The sequence below is a fragment of the Ursus arctos genome, unplaced genomic scaffold, assembly GCF_023065955.2.
Source record: "Ursus arctos isolate Adak ecotype North America unplaced genomic scaffold, UrsArc2.0 scaffold_3, whole genome shotgun sequence".
In the NCBI taxonomy this organism is placed as follows: domain Eukaryota; kingdom Metazoa; phylum Chordata; class Mammalia; order Carnivora; family Ursidae; genus Ursus; species Ursus arctos.
The window spans coordinates 88,962,562-88,985,690 of NW_026622985.1; the positions used below are offsets into that span (position 1 = coordinate 88,962,562).

Below are 23,129 nucleotides of genomic sequence, written 5' to 3' on the forward strand. Positions count from 1 at the left end.
CCTGAAGGAAGCCTCGTGTATGAAACCTGTCTCTTTGGACAGCACATTTGTTGGAAGCTCCTAAATATGCCTTGGAGGAAGAGTGGCTCCTGTGTGGGCCGCGGTGGCGAGAGCTGGCATGCGGGGCCCACTGCAGCTGTCTCTGAAGGTTTTCACTTCCGTCCGCTCGCTAATGGAGAATAAAAATGCAGTGCCCACGCTGGAGAGTTCTTTCACATTTTTTCAGAGTTGTGGTTTAAGCACTTCTGACCCCAGGGAAGTTATAGAATCACAGAATTTTAGACCTGAAGCCACCTTAGAGATGGAGTTCATCTTCTTTGGAATCTTTTTTTTTTTTTTTTTTATAAGCTTTACACCCAACACGGGGCTTGAACTCATGACACTGAGATCAAGAGTTTTATCCTCTACCGACTGAACTGGCCAGGAGCCCCTTCTTTTGAGTTTTAAGAGCTAAAGAGACCTAGGCCGAGGCTGACTTCTGCATTCAGGGTGGGCAGTGAGGCGCCTGGAGGAGGGGAAGAGATACAAAGCGAGGAGTGGAGGCACGAAGAGGCACAGTGAGAAGCCTTTGTGGTTTTCTCAATCACTGCAGTAGAAAAATAAATGTGTTTAAGTTTTTCTTTCCAGCTCAAAGAAAAGGCCTTCTGCCCTTTTGCTTTCTTGCGGCCTCACCCCTGGAATGAGAAAGTGTCATCAGCTGCTGAGTTCTCCCCGCCACTAGAGCATCCTGTGGCTCCTAGGGGAAGCCTAAGGGGGCCTGCGGCACCGGGAGCTCCCCCCTTCAGCTGCAGAGTGTGAACCAGCCGGATGAGGAAGGCAGTTGGAACAGGTCAGGAAAAACGGTAAGCAATGCCAGTACTAGCCAGATGCATACAGTGGGTGAATAAATGTTCCGGAGAGAAAGATCAAATTCATTCCTGCCACTGGAATGCACGGAGCTAAAGGATTCAATTGATGGGGACCGATGATGACAACTCAGCTGGGTACCCTGCTGGCCACGGTAGGTAGGTGCTGCCGCTGCTCTCTCTCCTAACAAGTGGTTTTGGTTTGTTTGTTTTTAAATCGTCTGATGTGCGGCTGCAGCTGGAGCCAATGTTGCGGCACCTGGCCATCATCAGCACCTCGCTGGCAGGCGCGTACAGAGCGCGGGGTGCTCCCGACAACAGGTGGGCAGTGTTTGAGGAGTGGCTCATGTCTCTTGCTCACTAGCCCACAACAGTATGCTGAAAAAAAACCCCAAAAAACCAACCTCTCCCTTTTGAAACACTAGAAGGAAAGGATGAATTCTGCAAATAGTAGTTAGTGACAACTCTTCCCCCAAAATAAATGGTAGAGGAGAAGAGAAGTGTAGCTTGTGTTTCTCAGTCTCTGCTCCAAGTGCTAATGAAATTTTATTCCCAGGCTCATGAAGGCTAGAGGAGCCTTCCACGGGGAGTGGAGGGGTGGGCGCTGCTAGGATGGGTGGTCTCTTAGGAATATGGAAAGAACAGGCTTTGGTTTGGGCGACGCTGAGGATGACTTTTCAAGTAAGCTCGCCACACAGTGTTATTGAGCGTCTGCTGGCTGGAGGAGAGGCGATGTTTTAGAGGAAGTCCTAGGAAGAGAGCCCTCGCAGCTGGCTCCTGTTACCGTGGGGGTGGAGGAAAGCAACACCAGCCTGCAGCTGTGATCCATTTGTACAAAAGTAGGGGAGGGAGGTGATGCCCACGTGGGAGGCTGGCTGGGCCACAGGGCTTCAAGATGAGCACAGGGGAGAAGGGTCAGGTCCCAGAATGCTTTGCTATTTGGCGGTGCTCTGTGAGGGTTGAAGCATTAGACCAGAGCCATCAGGATGCACTGGTGTGTACTCACGTTCTCCTGGAGAAGACACTTTGGCTCTGCTTGCTACCAAGCCCCTGTCACCATATGTGGGGTTACTATGCTCAGCAACCCTCCAACTCATCTAGGAACCAGTAAGAACTGAACACAGAGCCTTCTCTAAAATGCTACCAGAAAAGTAAACAATGAGTTTCCTGAGTTAGACAGACTCCCCAGGAATTTGAGGAATGATCCCATCAGCATCCGTTAGCATCCCAAGCAAAGTGTCTCTCCTAGTGTATCATTCCCAGGAACATGAGTGAAAGGCAAATTCAGTCTGGGCTGGTACCTGGAGGGCCCTAGCGGGAGATGGATGTCACCATGCACTGGCTGCCATATTTCTATGACTACTTTCAAACCCGGAAGTGATGTGTTGCCAAATTAAAAAACAAAACAAAAAACATAGGCTGGGCCTCGAAAAAACTGGCTTTACTACTCCCTGTATGATCTCAGGTAGAAGCCCTGAAAGTCCTCATCTGTAAAATAAGTAAAATGGACTAGATGATTTCTAACTTCCTTCCAGCTTTAATGTTTACAAACTACAAACCTATGAGGGAGAGAACACCAGGCGCTGGAAATAGCTAGAAAGTGAAAAGAACCATGGCTTTTCATCGGGAGATAATCCTACGGCTCATTAGTGGAGACAGGACAGAAGAGCAGGGGTGATGTCCCATCGGACGGACAGACTAACAGATAAAAGTAGTGGAGGGGTTTTAAGTCCCTGCAGTAAGTGCCACAGAAAGGTGGCAGCACAAAGCAAGCACAGCCTGGGAGCATCTGACCCCTGATGGAAGAACCGGAACACATTTGCAGCCCAAGATTTTGCTAGTGATGGGTTTGATGTAGAAGACAACTGTGGTTACACTAGTCTCCAATCTTGCTCCAAATATTACCCTCTTGGTGTTCAGATGCAAAAATAGTTCATACTTAATATTTCATCAGACTGATGCCATTATATTACTAAAGCTGTATTTTTTGTAGGCTTTTGCTGAATGAAATGTATGTATCTCTAAGACTGGCAGCCATGCTGGGGACCTCTGAAGTAGAACTCTGGCTGCCAGACCACCAAGCTGGCAGCCACCAACGCTGCAGGTGGGCCTCGGGCAAGCTCATCTGCCTAGAGAGGGCACGCTCACAAACCCTACCTTTATCGGAGATGGCAAACACTGCTGAGGACAACTGATTCTAGATAGGACGGGGGGTTCCCACTTAGGCTTACAGAAACCAATAAAGAACAACAACCAAAAGGAGCACACAAAAGGACGAAGGTTCATAGCTAGCTGGGAACTTATCTGTGCAATTATTCATGGGCCAAAGCCAAGGCGCAAACTCCAGTATTTATCAAGATTTGACCACCTTGGGACCCCTGGGTGGCTCAGTCAGTTAAGCGTCTGCCTTTGGCTCAGGTCATGATCCCAGGGTCCTGGGATCGAGCCCCACATCGCACTCCCTGATCAGTGGGGAGTCTGCTTCTCCCTCTCCCTGTGCTTCTCCCCCTGCTTGGTGTGTGTGTGTGTGTGTGTGTGTGTGTGTGTAATAAATAAATAAATATTAAAAAAAAAAAAAAAAGATTTGACCATCTAATCCTAACTTGTCATTAGCCAGTAGTCATTTGGCTTATAGTCTTCCAGCACTCCAAAAAGATAAAAAGGAAATTTCTCAAGTGTTAAAAACTTTGTCCCATCTAAAACTTTTGAACAAATCTGTTTTTGTGCAGCTCTGACTTTATTATTCAGCCTGGTCTGTAGATTAGTCAAAACGTTGGGAATTGAAATTAATAAACTAAAAAACAAATGTTTATCATTGGGGAAATAAAGAAAGGGGTATAAGAAAATATTTATTTGGGTTGCTATGACAACAGAACGAACCATCACAACAACATTCTCTCTTTTCCATCTGTCAAACTTTGGCTTGACAGAGCCTTAAGAAACACTCAGTGTCCACTCCAAAGATGAAACGGAGCAAAAATGTTATTCTAAATTTGATAGATTTTTGGCTCGACTTAAAACTCTTTTATAACTCATTCAGTATTTGCCACAAGTCCCAGCTACTTCCTCTTGCAGTGGGCAGCCTCACTAGCAATGAAGAGTAAATACATTGTGTGTGTGTGTGTGGGGGGGGAGGGCGGCACGACTACAGGGCGAATGCAGGTTAATGTCCACGCCGGGATGCCACACGGCCACTCACTGAGCTCGTGGCATGTCCTGCTCTCTTGTGTTCTGTGGTCTCGCAAAGGTTGGGGGTCATCAGAAGAACGAGGAGGTTTGCTCCCGCTTCTAGCTGAATAGGCCTGGATATGGGATCACGTGTGGCGTGTGGAGTACTGTGCCCGGTGACGAGGATGAAACCCCATGGGAGCTTATGCTGAAGGCTCTCCTCATAGACTTTCCCAGCTCAGACGACTTGCAGCCAGTCCCTGTCTCCCAAGCCCTAGGTTGTCACAGCCTGGCCAAAGAACCCTTCAATTCTCTATGGCTCTTTGCCTGTAAATCAGGCAGCATTAGGTGGAGCCACATTCCTCCTGGAAGGATACTTAGTAAGCAGAGTAGGCCGGAGAAGGGAAGGTGGCTTCTAGCTTTTTCACTCAGCAACTTCACACACATGACATTCCTCCCTCCCTCCCTCCCTTCCTTCCTTTCCTCCTCCCTTTCCTTCCTTCCTCCCTCCCCTTCCTTTCTTCCCTCCCCTTCCTTCCTCCCTCCCTCCCTCCCCTTCCTTTCTTCCCTCCCCTTCCTTTCTTCCCTTCCTCCCTTTCCTTCCTTCCTTCCTCCCTTTCCTTCCTTCCTTTCTTCCCTCCCCTTCCTTTCTTCCCTTCCTCCCTTTCCTTCCTTCCTTCCTTCCTCCCTCCCCTTCCTTTCTTCCCTTCCTCCCTTTCCTTCCTTCCTCCCTCCCCTTCCTTTCTTCCCTTCCTTCCTTTCCCTCCCTCCCTCCCTCCCTTCCTTCCTTCCTTCCTTCCTTCCTTCCTCCCTCCCTCCCTCCCTCCCTTTCCTTCCTTCCTTCCTTCCTTCCTTCCTCCCTCCCTCCCTCCCTCCCTCCCTTCCTTCCTTCCTTCCTTCCTTCCTTCCTTCCTTCCTTCCTTCCTTCCATTTCTTCCTCCCTCCCCCTCTTTCTTAAGATTTTATTTTTAAATAATCTCTACACCAATGTGGGGCTTGAACTTACAACTCTAAGATCAACAGTCGCATGCTCCACTGACTGAGCCAGCCAGGAGCCCCAGCTGAGTCATTTTCTTCCAGGTGAGCTAGACTTCCCTGTACTGGCTTAGTTGGCCTGTTAGGGAAGGGGTCACAACTGAGGGTCAGAGAGACCTGGCAATGAGGCCATCAGAAGTAGACAGTGTAAGCTGCAAAAGGAGGTGCGGAGGTGCCCCAACTTCTGAGCACAGTCTAGAGCAGAGCCCTGGGAATCCTGGAGAGGACCCACAACATGGTGCGTATTTAACTCTAACCCCAGTAACGTTAAGAGGGGCATTAAATGAGCATGCCCAGTTACTTGGGTGTCACACCAGCTCTGAAGTGTCAGGGATTACAATCGCTCTCAGGGAGGCCGCAGTAGCAGGGACAGACTACCCAGGTGATTTCTAATGAACCAGATGAAGCCGGGAGAGGAGTGAGCCTATGGAGCACAGGGAGGGGTGGGGTGTTGGGGCTGACTTTCCCTCAGCAGCAAGTTCATCGAGTCACACAGCATTTGAGCCAGAGGGGTCCTACAGGCATTAGACAGTCCTCTCCCCTCATTACACAGCTAGGCACATGAGATGGTCGTCTCCTGGGATACTCTGGAAAGCACAGGACACCTGATGAGGTGGGGTCAGGAATGGGGCCTTTAGGTTCTGGGCCAGGATCAAAGGGAGGGCAAGGCACGAAGAAGCATGGTTCCAGGAGGCCCGGAGCACTCTGGCCCGCAGAGTGAGAGAATTTCAGAGCAAGGAGACTGTGGGGTTGCCTGGTCCCACCGGCCGCACTGGGCCCCAGCGGAAGGCCATAGAGAGGGAGGGCCTGGGGAGAAAAGCATGGAAGTCTTAGCTTCTTCAGTACATAATTCTAGCCTGATGCCAAGCACACAGGGGGTCTCAATGGCATGTTTTACAAAAGACTTTCCTTATATATTTCTGTAGATGGGGTCACAGACGCTGCCCTTCACCTCCACTCCCAGCCCACGTGGCCTGCTCCTCCTCCTTCCTTCTCATTTTCTCTGGAGCCAGGCTGCCTGTGTCCCAGCTCTCCCACTAACCCCTGGCTTGCTTGAGCAAAGTGACTTAACCTCTGTGTGCTTCTTAGTTTCCTAATAATAGAAGCTATCTGACTGAGTTGCCAGGAGCCTGAAAGAGCACAGGTCAAACCCTTGCAAGAGCCTGGCCCAGAGGCGACATTCCAGTGTCCTTTGTGGTGGCCGTGTTGTTACTGTCATCAGGCTTGTTCACACTGCCTTTCCTTCTTTTCCTGCCTCAGCTCTATGGGCCTGTATTTATTTATTTTTCCCTCTTTAGGTCTGCCTGGAACAGGTATTGGACGAAAAGATAATTTACTGGGCAAGAGAGAGAGCACTTCGAGCCACCTGTAGCAAGAAAAGCATGGGCTGACTGCCTTTGGGGATGTGACACGGGAGCCATCACAAGTCGCAGTGACGAGGGGCCTGGGCGCAGATGAGCCCTGGTTTCATAAATGAGGAGACCAGGGCCCACAGCTGAGGATGCTTAGGCTTCCTCCCTCCTCCGGGGAGCACCTTCGGGCCCCGTATCCTGTGTAATGAGAGATGGATATGCAATTAACTGCACCGTGGCCTGGCTCCGGACCCAGGGGAGCACCAAAGTTCTCTCTGTCCCAGCAATAGCCACAGCTGGCATTTTACCCCCTCTGCCCTCTCATGGAGGTTTGCTGTTCAAAGGGAACTCTGTCTCTAAGGGCAGAATACCAGGCATCATGGAAAGTGGGGCGAGGAGAGACACTCTGAAGTCCTTGCAGTCAGACCACATCGGTGACCTGTCCCCCGAGTAAAGCTGCCCCAGAGCAGGAGGGGAGGGGCTGGGAGAACCAACCCAGATGCAGCCACGGGGCAGGGTCCATTCTCAGGGATGGAGTTCCTTCACTTTCCTTTGTCTCTTGTTAGAGCAGCTCTGGGGGAGGGGCTTCAGCCTGTCAACCCAGAAATCTGTCAGGGCAGGAATGAGAGATGGGCAAGTCCCCTCCAGACATCATTGTCATGAGCATTTCCAGGTGTCTTTGTACCTGAAGCCTGACCCATCCCCTCTGCTGCCCTTCAAGGATGCATCTGTCTTTGACCCTTTCTGTTCCCACCTTCTCATTCATTGTACTTTGACAGAAAAATAGATGATGCTTTGTGTTCTCCTTTGTCAGGGAGGGAAGGCTGGGGAGGGCACGCTCCTTTCCAACCATGCCCATCTTTCCAGACATTTCCTTCCCGAGTGTACCGTCTTCAACCCGGCAGCAAGCTCCTCGTGGGACTGTTTGGCCCCATCTCCAGTCTTGGGGGGGCAGCAGGTTTCCTTGGGGCCTTTACTTCTTGCCTCGGCCTTCCTGAGAGCCAGCACTTTCCCCTCCCCCTACAGTGGAGCCTGAGAATTCTACTTCCGGCGGACAGAGCGGGGCTTCCAGAGAATACAGACAGCTACTCCAGGAAATCCGACCCCAGTCACTGAAGGGTTATTACTCATCTTTTGCTTCCAGAGCCCCAACCTTAGAACTCTCCCGTCTGAATTCCCCAGTGCCCGGCGGGCTTGGAGAGCTGCCCGCGCCCAGCACCAGCTGCTTCCTGTGCGGACCCCAGTGCATGGGGAGTGCAAGAAGCATGACAGCAAAAGTGAAGAGCTCGCTAAAAACCGGGGTGGGAGCACACTGGGGATAGCCAAGTGGCTGCGGTCCAAGGAGGAGCATCACCAAGATGACCAGATGGGCTGGAGTGGGAGGAGAGGACTGGATTCCATTTCCTACCACGTTCCTGATGAGCTCCACATTCGTACCTTCTGTCCTTTCTGTTCTTCCTTTCCTATTCTTCTTCCTCGCTTTTGTTTTCCAGATTTGGGAGTCCTATTTCCTCTCCAAACCGCAGTTCTTCGATTTTTGTGTTTTTGGCATTTCTTCTTCCCAGATGGACTCCTCGGTTGGCCTCATCTGCTTTCCCTGGTTGGCTGGCCCATCTATGGCTGGGCCCCACATTTCAGCCCTAACTGGACTGGCGGTCACCACCCGTGCTGCTATGCCCTCAGTTTGGCAGCAAAGAAGGCTCTGATTCAGTATTTTGAAGTGATGAAAATGCCAGGAATTTTTTTTTTTTAAGTTCAGAATTCACTCAAATCCCTGTCTGCATGGGTTTTGCAAATCACTGACGTGACCCTCAGGACATGGGGGGCATCCTACCAAGCAGTGAGCAGGTGTGTGTGATTCTGTGTCATTTATTTTAACTCTGAGAGGAAGGGCCGCCTTGGGGATCCATCTGTGCTTAGCATGGCCCTGCCGGGCTCTGTGAACCTTGGCTCCTTGCCCCACACCCTGCCTTTTCTCTGCTTAGCTGCAGTGAACTGCTTTACAGTTTCTGAAGGCGACGTGCTCGGCTTCCTGTCTCCTTGCCTTTGTCTAGATAGCTAGAGCTCCTTTAGCCTGGAATGTGCTTTCCACTTGCTCTTAGTCTCAGGACTCCGCCAGAACTGGCCTTCTCTGAGCTTGAGTGCCCTCCTAGGTGTCTAGAATGCACCGCTCTGGTAAGCCCTGCCGGCATAGTACCGGGGCTCTGCTCACTGCTCCGCAGCCCCCACCGCCCCGCCCTGACTGAAAACTGTGAGTACAGCTCTGCGCTTTTACCCTCGTTCCTTCGGCACACAGCAGAGCACCCAGCACACCGCGGGATGACCGAAGGCTGGCGGCTATCATGTAAGTAGCGCACAGAAGCACAGGCTTACGTGGTTTTACAGAACCGGTGTGCCTTATAAGCCTGCCATCCTCGCTGCCCACTGGTCTGCACTCTTCCCTCAGAGGTGTGTCCCCTGCAGTCGTGGGCAATCCCCTGCCCCACACGCTCCGGACAGTCCGCCACTGACTGTCATTCAGACACTTTAGTAGAAGTGGCCAAGGTTGGTACCTGAGCTTGTCTGCGATGAAGATGACCCTCCTTTCCAGAAGCAGGGAGGCAAAAACACAGAGCAGGTGGCGGACACTGAGAGAGGAGAAGAGAGACTCGAAGTCTACGTGTTCCAGCCGGGAGTCCAGTGGGCGGCACAGTTCAATCACCTGCGGGGGAACAGGAGGAGCAGCCATGAGGAGAGGCTCTGACGTCCTCAGCAGGGGTGAGCCATTCGCAGGGGAAGAGGGAAAGAAAACGAAGAAGTCAAAAGTGACTGGGGAAGAGAAGCATCCTAGGAGACTGAGGAGCAGGCACACTGGGCAGGAACTCTGTCTCGCAGCTGAGTGTGAGGAAAGTTCAGACGGAGGTGGGGAGACAGGATGGCAGTATCAATGGCCCATGGCCCCAGACGTTTCGAGGCTCTGCCTGCCAGGGACATATCTGGACCATCCCCCTCCCTGGGAGTTCCATGACTGGTGACGTCCTGTCGCTTAGAGTCCCACAGGAGACTGTGTCTGCCTCACGAGGGAGAATTAACTGCTGGAATGGAGGAAGTCACAGGCTCACGCAGAAGGACCAACAACAGATCAAGCAGCACTTCCAACACTCACCTCGCCTGGAAGGCATTTCTCAATAAACCCAACCCCGTGCCAATCCCCCTTCCTTATGATGTTTCTTACAGCTTGTATGCTGAGTGGGCACATCTTCTCATCCTGTACTTGTTGAAATGTTCCCAAATTCATTTCAAGTCACTACTCATGTGTGTTTTTCTCTTTAAATAGCTCACTTCGGGGGCACCTGAGTGGCTCAATCAATTAAGTATCTCCCTTGGCTCAGGTCATGATCCCGGGATCCTGGGATCAAGCCCTGCCGTTAGGGTCCCCGCTCGGCGGGGAGTCTGCTTCTCCCTCTTCTTCTGCCCCCCCCCTCCCTGCTTATGCACACATTCTCTCTCTTTGTATCAAATAAATAAATAAATAGCTGACTTCTTCACAGTGAGCAGAGACTGGTGTTTTACTCTGAGCATGGCACCTGCCCGGTGTTGCCCCCATAGTGGGGCTCAAAATAAACATCCTTATGGCCAAGCCACCTGCATCTGGTATAGAATAGTATAGTACTCTCCAGCAACACGGAGAATGCTTCCCTCTGTTGTGGGAAACTAAGTTGTTCCTGAATACCCCAGACCTATCCTTATCCCTCCCCTGTCTCCAGAGGTGACCTGCTTTGGCTTTTGGAACTGGAGACTCAAGGCTGAATGGAATCTGCCTAGTGATATCCACAGAGCCATATAAAGGGAATGGGAAGGATAAAAATCAAGTCCTGCATTAAATTCCAACCCAGCCAAGCAAAGGGACATACTTCAAAGTCCTAGACAGGTGAATAAAAAGTAGTATGTAACCTTGTCTTCCCTGAAAATAATCTGTTTTACATTATGAAGTTATACAGGAGATGGAGAACAAAAATTGTAAATAGGTTTAAATACAATCTGTGAGTGTAATGGGCTAGTAAGAGAAGCTAAGGATGTTCAATGCAGGTCCCTAACCTGAAAGGCCAATGTCATGTAAAGAAACACCAGTGCTGCCATGGCATAGCTCTAGGGGTTGCTCTCTGGGACTGAATCCTGGAATGGATGGACAGGACTCATGGTGGATTTTACGATGCCTGATGTCACATTCACTGATGTGACAGCTCACTGATGGCCAGCCCCTTGGTCTGGGCCACTCTCTCCTCTAGGAGACAACGGGAATCTGACAGCTTACCTCAGTTCCCGATCCTGGCAAGAAGTTCTTGACAACAATGGTTTTGCCCAGTGCTGGGAAAGGGGCTTCCATGACACTCCTCATGAGGGGCTGTACCAGGGCAGGAGAGATGCCTCGCCGTTTTTCCACCTCATCCAAGATCTGCAAGGATCACAAAAGCAGCTTAGCTATCCTGAAGTCAGGGCACCAAGGTATAGCTCTGTTCTCAATAAAGTGGGCCTGCCCCAGTGACTGAAGAATTATGGGGAAGTCCTGCTGTCCCCATCAAGCCAAACTGAAAGTGTCTTTCACCCTATATGTTATTGCCCCACGTTTCCCCTCTGTGCACCCACTCCTTTGCCATGTGCCTTTGCAGTTCTTCCCTCTAAAGTGGTAAAGTTTCTTGACCCCCTTGACTCTGGGTTTGGCCATGTAACTTACTGGGCTAATATATGCATTCTCAATGGGAGCAATACTGCCCTCAAGGGGATAAAAATTGGTTGTTGGGGGTGGTGCTGAAAAAAACTTAGATAATACAATGGTTTGTAGCTTTTTTTTTTTTTTTTTAAGATTTTATTTATTTATTTAACAGAGAGACAGCCAGCAAGAGAGGGAACACAGGCAGGGGGAGTGGGAGAGGAAGAAGCAGTCTTGCAGCAGAGGAGCCTGACGTGGGGCTCGATCCCAGGACCCCGGGATCACGCCCCGAGCCGAAGGCAGACGCTTAACAACTGAGCCACCCAGGCGCCCCGGTTTGTAGCCTTTTAAAGGCCCACAGTACCTAAAAAGATCTCCAGTGTATCTGTGGAGTTAAAATTTCTCTGAGGGTAGCCATTAGGGAAGTGCAAACTGAAACCACAATGAGATACCACTTCATACCAATTAGGATGGCTATAACCAAAAGATAGACAAGAGCAAGTGCTGACAAGCAAGTGGAGAAACTGGAATCTTCATGTGCTGCTGGTGGGAATGTGAAGCCCCTTTGCTAAGCAGTCTGGCACTTCCTTAAAAGGTTAAAGACAGTGCTTCCATATGACTTAGCAATTACACTTCTGGATATTTACGCAACAGAAATGAAAACATGTTCACACAAAAACTAGTACATTGGGGTGCCTGGGTGGCACAGTTAGGTGTCTGACTCTTTTTTTTTTTTTTTAAAGATTTAATTTATTTATTTGACAGAGAGAGAGACAGCCAGCGAGAGAGGGAACACAGCAGGGGGAGTGGGAGAGGAAGAAGCAGGCTCCCAGCAGAGGAGCCTGATGCGGGGCTCAATCCCAGAACGCTGGGATCACGCCCTGAGCTGAAGGCAGATGCTTAACGACTGAGCCACCCAGGCGCCCCAGGTGTCTGACTCTTGATTTTGGCTCAGGTCATGATCTCAGGGTTGTGAGATCAAGCCCCTTGTCGGGCTTCACAATCAGTGTAGAGTCTGCTTGAGATCTCTCCCCCTCTCCCTCTGCCCCTCCCCGCTGAGTGTGCACATTCTCTCTCTCAAATAAATAAATAAATATTTTTAAACAAACCCAAAAAGTAGTGCATTAATGTTCACAGCAGAACTATTTATAATAGTCAAAAAGGGGAAGTAACCTAAATGTCCATCAACTGATAAATGGATAAACAAAATGTGATATTCCATTATATGCCAGTATCAGCCATAAAAAGGAATGAGATACTAATTCACGCTAAAACATGGATGAACCTTGAAATGATTAGACTAAGTCAAAGACACCAGTCACAAAAGGCCACTTACTGTATGATTCCACTTGGATAAAATGTTCAGAATAGACAAATCCATAGAGACTGAAAGCAGATTGGCAATTACTAGGGTTGGGAAGTGACTGCTCGTGGGTATAGGCGTTGCCTGCTGGGGTGATAAAAATGTCCTATAAATGTGGTGATGATTACACAACTGTGTGGATATGCTAAAAGCCACCGAATCTTAGATTTTAAATGGGTGAATATTATGGTTTACAAACTATATCTCAATAAAACTGTTATTTTAAAAAATCTAAATGCAAGACCCTCCATAATCTACTTGTGGATCAAAGAGTTTAAATAAAAATACCATTTATAATAATACCACATGTAGCCACCGAATGCTTGAAATGTGGCCAGTCTGAATTTAGATGTGTTGTAAATGTAAAATCCTCAGCAGATTTCAGAATACAAAATTAAGGATGTAAATTATCAATGACCATATTGATTATATGTTGAAACAATATTTTGGATATGTAGGTTAAATGAAATTAATTATTAAAATTAAAAAGATTGTAGATATGGTAGTTCCTCAAAAAATTAAACATAGAATTACCATATGATCCAGTAATTCCACACTTATGGATACAAAGCCCAAAGATTTGAAAGCAAGGACTCAGATATCTGAATGGCCATGTTCGTAGCAGCATAATTCACAATAACTAAAATGTGCAAACAACGCCAATGTCCATCTACAGATAAACAGATAAAGAAAATGTGATATATACAAATAATAGACTGCTCCTCAGCTTCAAAAAGGAAGAAAATTCTGACATATGCTCCAATATGGATGAACCTTGAGGACATAAGCCAGTCACAAAAGGATAAATTTCTGATTCCACTTCCATGAGATCCTGCAATAATCAGACTGATAGAAACAGAAAGCAGAATGGTGGCTGCCAGGGCTAGGGAAAAAAGGGAATGCAGAATTAGTGTTTAATGGGTGCAGAGTTTTGGTTCAGGTTTAAAAATTCTGGAGAGGGATGATGGTGACGGTTATGTACAATGTGAATGAACATAATGCTAATCAACTGTACACTTAAAAATGGCTAAAATAGTGGCACCTGGCTGGCTCAGTCGGGAGAGCATGCAACTCTTGATCTCGGGGTTGTGAGTTCAAGCCTCATGTTGGGTGCAGAGATGGCTTAAAAACAAAATCTTTAAAAAATGGCTAAAATAGTAACTTTTGGGGCGCTTGGGTGGCTCAGTTGTTAAGCGTCTGCCTTCGGCTCAGGGCATGGTCCCGGCGTTGTGGGATCAAGCCCCGCTGGGAGCCTGCTTCTTCCTCTCCTACTCCCCCTGCTTGTGTTCCCTCTTTCTGGCTGTCTCTCTCTGTCAAATAAATAAGTAAAATCTTAAAAAAAAAAAAAAAAAAGTAACTTTTATGTTATGTTTATTTTAGCACAATAAAAAAATAATATGACAAAAAATTAAAAAGAATCTTATGGGGGTGGGGAGGCAATTCAGGGAAAAAAATCTTAAAAAGCTGGTTAGGGCTGGTAATAAAGAAAGGCCGAGGAACACTGAGGCAGAAGTGACAGTGCCCCAGTTCTAAGCCTGGGCCTTCAGAGGCCTCTCTTATGTTTCTGCTTGCCCTCTTGGCCTGTGTGTCAGCTACAAGAACTGCACTCCTGGGCCAGCTCACTGTCTGAGGAGGATGCCAGACATGTGGACTAGCTCCAACCCCAGACTGGCAGCCTACAGTGAGACCTGGCAGCCTGGGGCAGCCAACTCCCAGCGTGCCCACAACGCACGAGTGAGCTCAGTGGAGAAGAGCCAAACCGAGCCCCAGCTGACCTGCGCGTCTGTAAGAATAAATGACCAGTGCTTTAAGCCACTGGGGCTCGTTAGGCAGCATGACTGTAGTAATATTTAATGGTATAATTTTCTTCAGAGATTCTGAGAGCTGTTCTTCTTGAACAGGATTCCCCTCCCTTCTTCCTTGCCTCCCAACTTCCTCCCTTCCCTCCTCCCTTCCTTCCTTTTTTGTTTTTGCTTTTCAATGTGGGGCTTGAACTCAGAACCCTGAGATCAAGAGTCACATGCTCTACCAACTGAGTCAGCTAGGAGCCCCTGATTCCTTTCTCTGTACAATAGGACAGTTTGTCATTTTAGTCACCCTTGTCCCTCCCCTGAAAATAGTTCGGGTTTTAGAGATCAGTTTGCCAAAGCTGTTTCTGGTTCTAGCCAGCATATGTGCTGTTTGGTCTCTGGCAAGTCATCACACCACACTCCCACAATATCCCCTAGTCACAAAAATGCCTTGACAGCACAGAACTGCGCATCACACAGCGTGTCAGTACGCGGACTTGCTTGTCATCCCCCATCCATGACAACACAATGGAGCTCACATGAATTCCAAAGCCACCACTGGACACTGGGCTAACTCGGCTGTTTCACTTCTACCTTCCGTAAGCATTCTCCCAACAGCAAAGGCTGTGACACAGCCTTATTTCCACGTTTACACAACCCCCCGGGAGAGACCTGCGTGAGCAGTAATGCATTACTGTCCTTGAGCCTGTAAAAGACCAGCTTCCACGTGCAAGGCTTACCACCTCGGTGGAGTGGAGGCAGGAACACAGATATATCGATACCGTTCTTTATTTCTTTTTTTTTTTTTTTTTAAAGATTTTATTTATTTATTCGACAGAGATAGAGACAGCAAGAGAGGGAACACAAGCAGGGGGAGTGGGAGAGGAAGAAGCAGGTTCACAGCAGAGGAGCCTGATGTGGGGCTCGATCCCACAACGCCGGGATCACGCCCTGAGCCGAAGGCAGACGCTTAACCGCTGTGCCACCCAGGCGCCCCCCGTTCTTTATTTCTAACAGACTTGCACACAAGTACAAGTTCTACCAAGGCAAGAGGTTACACTAGATCAGTGTAAGTCAGGCTTCCTCTGAGAGTGGGCAGGAGGTAGATTCGCAATGCTTTTAGAAGGGCTGCTGCACAGCAGACATAGCACTTCAACTCTCTGAAAGAAAGCTCAGACTGAAATACACGCTCAAGAAGAATTTAAAATCAATTTATGGATTAGATACTTATGCCTGGTTAATGTATGAAATGTTGGAAATGAATGTTGGTTTATACCTAATCTTTGAGATTATCAACATACACAATAGTAATTAGCTCCTCTCCACCCACCCAGGATAGTGAGGTGGATGAACCAATTCAGTATGGCAATTCCTGGGTATCGATACATTGGCTCATCTTCCCAAAAAGAGGACCAGATTATGTTAAGATTTTGATCCATTTAGAGCACTACTACAATAGTAAACATCTCACACCACACTTATGCGTTCATCCATCCAAGTGGCCTTTTTGTCATGCAAAAGCAAATAGGACAAAAGACAATGCTTAGAAGAAAGTAAAACACAAGGAATATTCTGGGAAGATCATCTGCCCCTTCCATCCTCTGCAATTACTTTGACTCTCCCCCCAACCCCTTTCTGTGGGCCCTGACCTTCACTGGCTCTCACTGTAGGTATAATGATAAGAGAACAGCGGAGGTGATGGGGGGAGGAAGTGGGAAGGAAACCATGTTGGAATACGATTATAAAAGTACCAGGAGTCAAGGTGTTTCCCGTGTCCTCCCCGGCTCTACCTTGCCTTCCCTTCCTCCCTCCTCTGAGGCCCAAGTCCTTACCTTTGAAAAGAGGCTGAAGCATCCCAGGCGGCTCACGATGCAGTAAACTTCAGGGAGACGCTTCCCTTTGCCACCAGGCTTTTTGGAGTGAAACAAGGAAATCATGAGTGCTACCATCTCAAGGTAGAGAACCCAAACATTTTAAAGTGCCTAACATGTGCCAGATGTTTCCCCACTGCAGCTTTGAAAACCCATTAGGTAAGTAGTTACCAATACCCCATTTTATAGGTGGGGAGCACTTCTGGTTGTGTGGTATATATATTTATATTCTCCTGAAGGGACCAAATGAAGGGTGTTGTGCACACAGTAGGTGTTCAACATGGCCTATGGAACCATGAAGTAAGGAGGCTTAACTTGTTTACCCAAATCACTGTGGTCCCTCTTAAGGAGTTACCTTGAAACCAAATGTTGTTTATTATAATGATAATTCCGAATCAGAGATCATTTCTGAACATCCTTTTTGGAAACTGCCTTAAATTTTAAGCTAATTTTCCAACCAAAATGAAAATCAATCTCAAAACGTCAAATTAATTTCATCACCGAACCTTATTATCCTACTTAAAACTGTTTTAAAACTGTTAGCCATGCTTTTATTCACTAATTAATTCAACAAATATTTATTGAGTACCTACTATGTGTTGTGCATTAATCTTGGCTCGAAATTCTATCAGCTTATTTCAAGGACTCATACACTCAGTGGAAAAGGATTTGCTCCTACTAAAGATTTCCAAAAGAATGGGTCTCAAACAGACAAGCTCTACAATGGGTTAGCATGATCATTTCACTGGAATACAATTCTGACTTCTAAGGGTGATTGTTCTGAAGTACACATTCTTGAATGATTTGCAGCATGAACAACAGAACTATCCTTCTTTGGCCCTTAGCAACCATTATGAATGTGTGCGCTGTAAGCTCTCCGGGTCCGTTTAGCAAGTTTTATTAGAAAGAACATTTGGCTTAAGGACAGAAAGGTCTTTTACTTAGCAGGGGAAATAATGGAGGATGTATTTTCTTTCTAAAGGAGACGGAGTTCTTTTTCCCTTCTTCCAGTAAGATTTCTATGAACCCCCAAATCTTCCATGCGTTTAACTCCACTGATGAACCTGTCACATTCCCTGCCTCTTCTCTTGTGGCACACGGTGAAGCCCCAGGACCCAGTGTTGCCCAGGGCTGCCCAGAGCTCTGGCAGACCAACAGTAGAGTGTTACTAACCAGCAGTCTTCGGCAGTAACCGAAACGTCTGCTCCCATCTTCTCCAGTTAAGACAAATGAGAAGGTTTCACTGCGGTTGGGGAAACAAAAGTAAATTACATAGCAAAACAAAACAAAAGACACCTGGCCGAGAGCAATCGGGACATTCTGGAAGGGGCTGTCAAAAAGGGCTGCTCCCTGTCCTGCCTGTCCATCTGTGCAGGGACTCTGTGCGCCTGTAGTTCTGGGGTGTCAGGGAGAGGGAAACCTACAGTGTCACTGCATCCTGAGAGGATGAGGCCTCATAGCATTCTATCACCTGAGCCGTCCCGTTGCCCCAGACATGCAGTCACTTGCGGAGCATCTATTGTGACTACTGCCTTCTGTGAGCTCAAGGATGAGACGGCATCCGCTGCTCTCGGGATGTGACTCAGGGAAGGAGCAGCTGAACAGAGGAACAGTTCTGTGTCCCTCTAGAAACTGCTCCTGGGGCGACCCTCCCCGAGAACTGTCTCTTCAGAGCCCCCTGAGAGACTGCTAGGCCAACTTCAAAGAACACAGTGTGCCTCAAACACAGGATATGCAGCCCCCTGAGTTTGGTCAATTGCTGAAACACCTGATAAAAAAATACCGGTATGTAACAACACGGTTAAAGCAGAAACATCAAGCTGTCACAATCTGAGTTAACAGCTGGATGGGCTGCTATTAAAGAGCATGGACAAGGAAGGGAGACAGACAATGTTCCTCTAGCTTCTCCGAGACCAAGAATTACTTTTGCCCTTCACAGAGGCTTATGAACCAAACATAAGCCCAGACTGAATGGGAGGCCTGGGAATCTGCATATTTAGCAAGGTGGTTCTTATCTTCAGGGAGGTTTTAAAACATGGGTGGGGACAATCTCTAGCCTGAGGCCCATCAGGATTGCTAGCAGTAAGACCGAATTGTGGCGTTTGTCCTGACGCCCTCCCTGGTTTTTGCCTGAGCCTCTGGGGTGGGGAAGGGAGATGTCAGCACATACCTGGTAAATTGCTGGACAGGAGTCCAATCCTTGGCATCAGGGAAACAGAATTGAGGGATAGCCTTCAGCTGGTCCTCAGCCTCTCTCATGAACTTGAAAGACCTTTCCAACTGCAGGGAGAAGGGTGAGAGAAGGTTGGGGAATAAACCCCAGCATGGGAGAGAGAGGCAGATGCTTGGCAAGACCACATCTTCCACCTTCGCACAGCTGAGACCACCTCCTCAACCTCAGGAAGGGTCTGCAGCTCAGTCTGCTGGGGGCTTTTTTTCCCAGGGCACTGTCAACTCTATTCTTACAGGGGAAGTCAGGAGAAAACAAACCGGTGTGTTTTAGAGAAATATTCTTGATGTCTAACATTCTGGAATATAACTTTTATTTTTTCATTTTTTTATATATTTTTTGGACTATATTTTATTTTTATTATTTTTAAAAAAGATTTTATTTACTTATTTGACACTCAGAGAGAAAGAGCGCGAGAGAGTACAAGCAGGGGGAGTGGCAGAGGCAGAGGGAGAAGCAGGCTTCCTGCTGAACAGGGAGCCTGATGCGGGACTGGATCCCAGGACTCTGGGATCATGACCGGAGCCAAAGGCAGACCCTTAATCAACTGAGCCACCCAGATGCCCCTGGACTGTTAACTATGTTAATCAACAAAGAAAACGTGTCAAAGCAATCCCCTCCAAATAAGAGACTCATGAATCTGCAAGGCAGAGCCTCAAATCTGGTCTTCCAACCTGAAAGCTGCTCTTCCTCCATTCAGGCAAAGACATTTTATAACACTTCTCAGTGAATACATCCAGTTAAATTACATTATACAGTAAACTTCAAGTAATTTCAATGTCCTTGAATGTCAGAACTGAAAGGAAACTAGACATCATACAGTGTCACAGTCTTATTTTAGAGATAAGGAAATAGCCTTGACATGTTAAGCGATTTGTCCATGGCCACACAGCTAGTGTGGAATCTAGCTAGGAATTTTGGTGGTTTTTTTGTTTTTTTACTTTTATTTATTTATTTATTTTTTTTGAGAGAGAGAGAGCAGTGGGGAGGAGCACAGGGAGGGGGACAAACAGACTGTGCTGAGTGTGGAGCCCAAAGCAGGGCTTAATCCCACGACCCTGAGATCATGGCCTGAGCTGTAACCAAGAGTCAGACGCTCAACCGACTGCGCCACCCAGGTGCCCCTCTAGCTAGGAATCTTCGTCTTTAGTCTCTCTCTCTGTCTGATTTATTTGACATCATACACTGGATGAATATCCTCTTGTTAAGAAACAGAACAGGGGCTCCTGAGTAGCTCAGTTAAGCACCTGCCTTTGGCTCAGGTCATGGTCCCGGAGTCCCGGGATCGAGCCCTGCATCGGGCTCCCTGCTCAGCTGGGGAGTCTGCTTCTCCTTCTCCCTCTATTCCTCCCCTGCTTGTGCTTATGTTCTTTCTCTCTCAAATAAATAAATAAAATCTTTAAAAAAAACAGACCAAATTCAGAAAGTCTGATTAGAGATTGTATTTAAAGCCATGTGTTTACTTCTTTGTGGATGAACAGGAGTCTGTGAGTTGCAGCGCGTTCTGCGGATCTGCTGAACAACGTGTGTGCAGCTGACAACACTGTACCATATACTTGGAAATGATGGGAGCGTGAATTTTATGTTATGCATCTTTGTGCCATGTTAAAAAGGAAGCACTGTAGGTTCAAGTTTGGAAACAAAAAGGAATAATTAGTAATTGGCGTTTTTTGTTTGTTTGTTTTTATAAATTTGTACTTCTAAAGTGTTGGGAAGGGGCGCCTGGGTGGCTCAGTCGTTAAGCATCTGCCTTCGGCTCAGGGCGTGATCCCGGCATTCTGGGATCGAGTCCCACATCAGGCTCTTCCGCTGGGACCCTGCTTCTTCCTCTCCCGCTGCATGTGTTCCCTCTCTCGCTGCCTGTCTCTCTCTCTGTCAAATAAATAAATAAATAAAATCTTAAAAATAAATAAATAAATAAAGTGTTGGGAAGAATTGTTGGCTTCTGTTGTTGTTATGGACCGGTTTATACTTGTTAACTTTTCTTCATAAAGAGTTAAAGAAAAACAAATTATGCTCAAGTTACCTTCAGTAATTTGATGTACCAAATATTTGAAGTGGAGTCTGAATTTCCAAAGTTAGAAAACTGTAATGTCTAACCTAACTTCTTTCTGTAACACTTTTCACCAATTTCTTATTTTGTCTCTCAGGGCTTGCCATTGACCTCCCCCTCAAACTGGCTTTGCAGACAGCTTCTGAAGTCTGCAGACCAGCAGCACTGTCGAATGCTTCCCGGAGGATCTACTGATTTATTTGACATCATGGACTGGATGAATATCCTCTTGTTAAAAAACAGAACAGGGGCGCCTGGGTGGCTCAGTCAGTTAAGCATCTGCCTTCCCCAGGACACCAAATGTCAGAGAGGGGAGGTCTCTGAAGAGAGTGTCCAAAGGAATAGAGCACTGGGCTGATTTTTTTTTTTTTCAATTTTAACACGTACTTCTAGTATGTTTCCCCTGAGGCGACAGCAAATATAATTAAAGCTGCTACTAATATTAATGGTTGAGACAACTATCAAGGAATGAAACACAGCCACCATTTATAGACTTAAAGCCAATTAGTAATTGTCCTTTAGTTTTCCTCCTTCAGAATCAGTAGTCACTGTCTTTTTTCTATATAATGATACTCTCTTCCATCCATGACCCAGAAGATTCCAACTGGTCCTGGAGCAGTTTTTGAGTTGATAATTCACTAGCTCAGGCTGTTGCATGAGCAATAATTTTGACTACCCTTAGAGAGTCTCACAGAGAAACAAATACCAGCTGGGTGTAGTTGATGGAAGGGGTCATTAATCACCACAGACAGAAGGGCCATAAACTACAAAGAATACAAAAGGAAAGAACAGGGACATTTCTCCACAGTGGAAACCATTAGCGAACTGAAGAGTAGGCCTTGTAGGGAGGCAAGTTCCAGCACTTTTTGACATGCCCATCCATTTGGATGCACCGCCCTCAGATCACATGCATGATACACACAAAGGTGTGTGTTCACACACGTGCCTACACATGCTATCATCGACATAGGAGTTATCAACCCATATGGGCAGATATGTGCTCTCATTTACAGGAAATGAGACATGGAGATGTCTTTCACAAAGACAAGCAATCATAAATGGCTGGAAAATTTCCCAGTCTCCATGAACTGTCATAAAGATGATTACATGATACCAAGCATTTTAGTGGAACATGGCAGGCATGATCTCTAGCGTACAAATATGGAGGGTAAGTCTTGGTCAAGTGACTACAGAAGTGGGGGATAGAACTCATGAGAAAGAGTTAGAAAGGAGGAGAAAGAAGAAGGAAAGGTCCTTCTGACAGACAAAGAGAGCAAAGGCAAGAAGATATAAAATAGCCTGATCTACAAAAAAGGCATGTATAGAATGATCACATAACATTCAAAATATATATCTAAAAAAATACTGGCAACAAGATACATTTCCAACAGAAAGAGACTGGTTAAACAGATTAGGGAATAATCACATAACAGAGCTTTATATAATTAAAAAAACAATGCTTTAGAATTTATATTAAATATGTTTCTAAATAATGATATGTTTACAGAACATGATACAAAAGTTTTACCAGTTTTGTCAGAAAATTACACCATAAGAAAAGTCTGGGAGAAAACATAATAAAATGCTAACATCGATGATCTCTGTGGAGTGGGATTAAAGATGACTTTTTCTTGATACATTGGTCCCCTTTCCAACAGTGACTATACAAGTTTCTGCTCAAAAGAAGTGTTTTTTTTTTAAGATTTTATTTATTTATTTGACACAGAGAGAGACAGCCAGCGAGAGAGGGAACACAAGCAGGAAGAGTGAGAGAGGAAGAAGCAGACTCCCAGAAGAAGAGCCTGATGTGGGGCTCGATCCCAGAACGCCAGGATCACGCCCTGAGCCGAAGCAGATGCTTAACGACTAAGCCCCCAGGCGCCCCCAAAAGAAGTTTTTTTTTTTTTTTAAAGATTTTATTCATTTATTCGACAGAGATAGAGACAGCCAGCGAGAGAGGAAACACAAGCAGGGGGAGTGGGAGAGGAAGAAGCAGGCTCATAGCGGAGGAGCCTGACGTGGGGCTCCATCCGGTAACGCCGGGATCACGCCCTGAGCTGAAGGCAGACACTTAACCGCTGCGCCACCCAGGCGCCCCCCCAAAAGAAGTTTTAATGTGGATGTCAAAGAGCCTGGGGACTCCAGGTTGGAAAGTATAAGCATTCAATAGTTACGGTGATTTATTCATTAATTCATGAATTAATCCTTTTGTTCCTGAAACATTGATTAAATATTGCCATGTGTACAACGCTGTGCTAGGCCCTGAGGGAAGTAAACAGGATAAAAACAGTCCTTCATGCCTTGGTGCTTGCTCCGTGTGGGCCTCAACTAAATGTGGGCATACCTATGGGGTGCCTGGGTGGCTCAGTCGGTTAAGGGTCCGACTCTTGATTTCAGCTCAGGTCACGATCTCAGGGTTGTGAGATCGAGCCTTGTGTCGGGCTCCATTCTCAGCAGAGTCTGCTTGAGATTCTCTCTCTCCCTCTGCACCCCCCTCTTCTCTCTCTCAAATTTAAAAATAAATAAATAAATAAATAAATAAATAAACAAATAAATAAATAAAATCTTTTAGAAATAAGTAAATAAATAAATGTGGGCATACCTATAGCATTGGGGTTTTCCAGGGATCATCCCTGGAGGTTAGCTAAAGGAAGGTGAATAGAGCCAGGCAGATGAGCTGGTGCCCATGGCTTACTTCATTACAGTTTCCATCCCAAATTCCAAGGACAGGA

The 23,129-nt window shown here is 47.0% G+C and overlaps 1 protein-coding gene across 3 annotated transcripts in view; it reads right to left on the reverse strand.

Moving 5' to 3' along the window:
• The window catches only part of DENND2A (DENN domain containing 2A), a 100,562-nt gene that overhangs the window by 13,992 nt on the left and 63,441 nt on the right, over positions 1 to 23,129 (reverse strand). For all 3 annotated transcript variants that reach the window (XM_048212943.2, XM_048212944.2, XM_048212942.2), the window contains exons 10-14: positions 18,285 to 18,394; positions 17,288 to 17,357; positions 16,076 to 16,153; positions 10,695 to 10,835; positions 8,953 to 9,101 (exon numbers count right to left, since the gene is read on the reverse strand). In XM_048212943.2, coding sequence (XP_048068900.1) covers positions 8,953 to 9,101; positions 10,695 to 10,835; positions 16,076 to 16,153; positions 17,288 to 17,357; positions 18,285 to 18,394 — 548 coding nt within the window. The remainder of the gene's footprint in view (positions 1 to 8,952; positions 9,102 to 10,694; positions 10,836 to 16,075; positions 16,154 to 17,287; positions 17,358 to 18,284; positions 18,395 to 23,129) is intronic.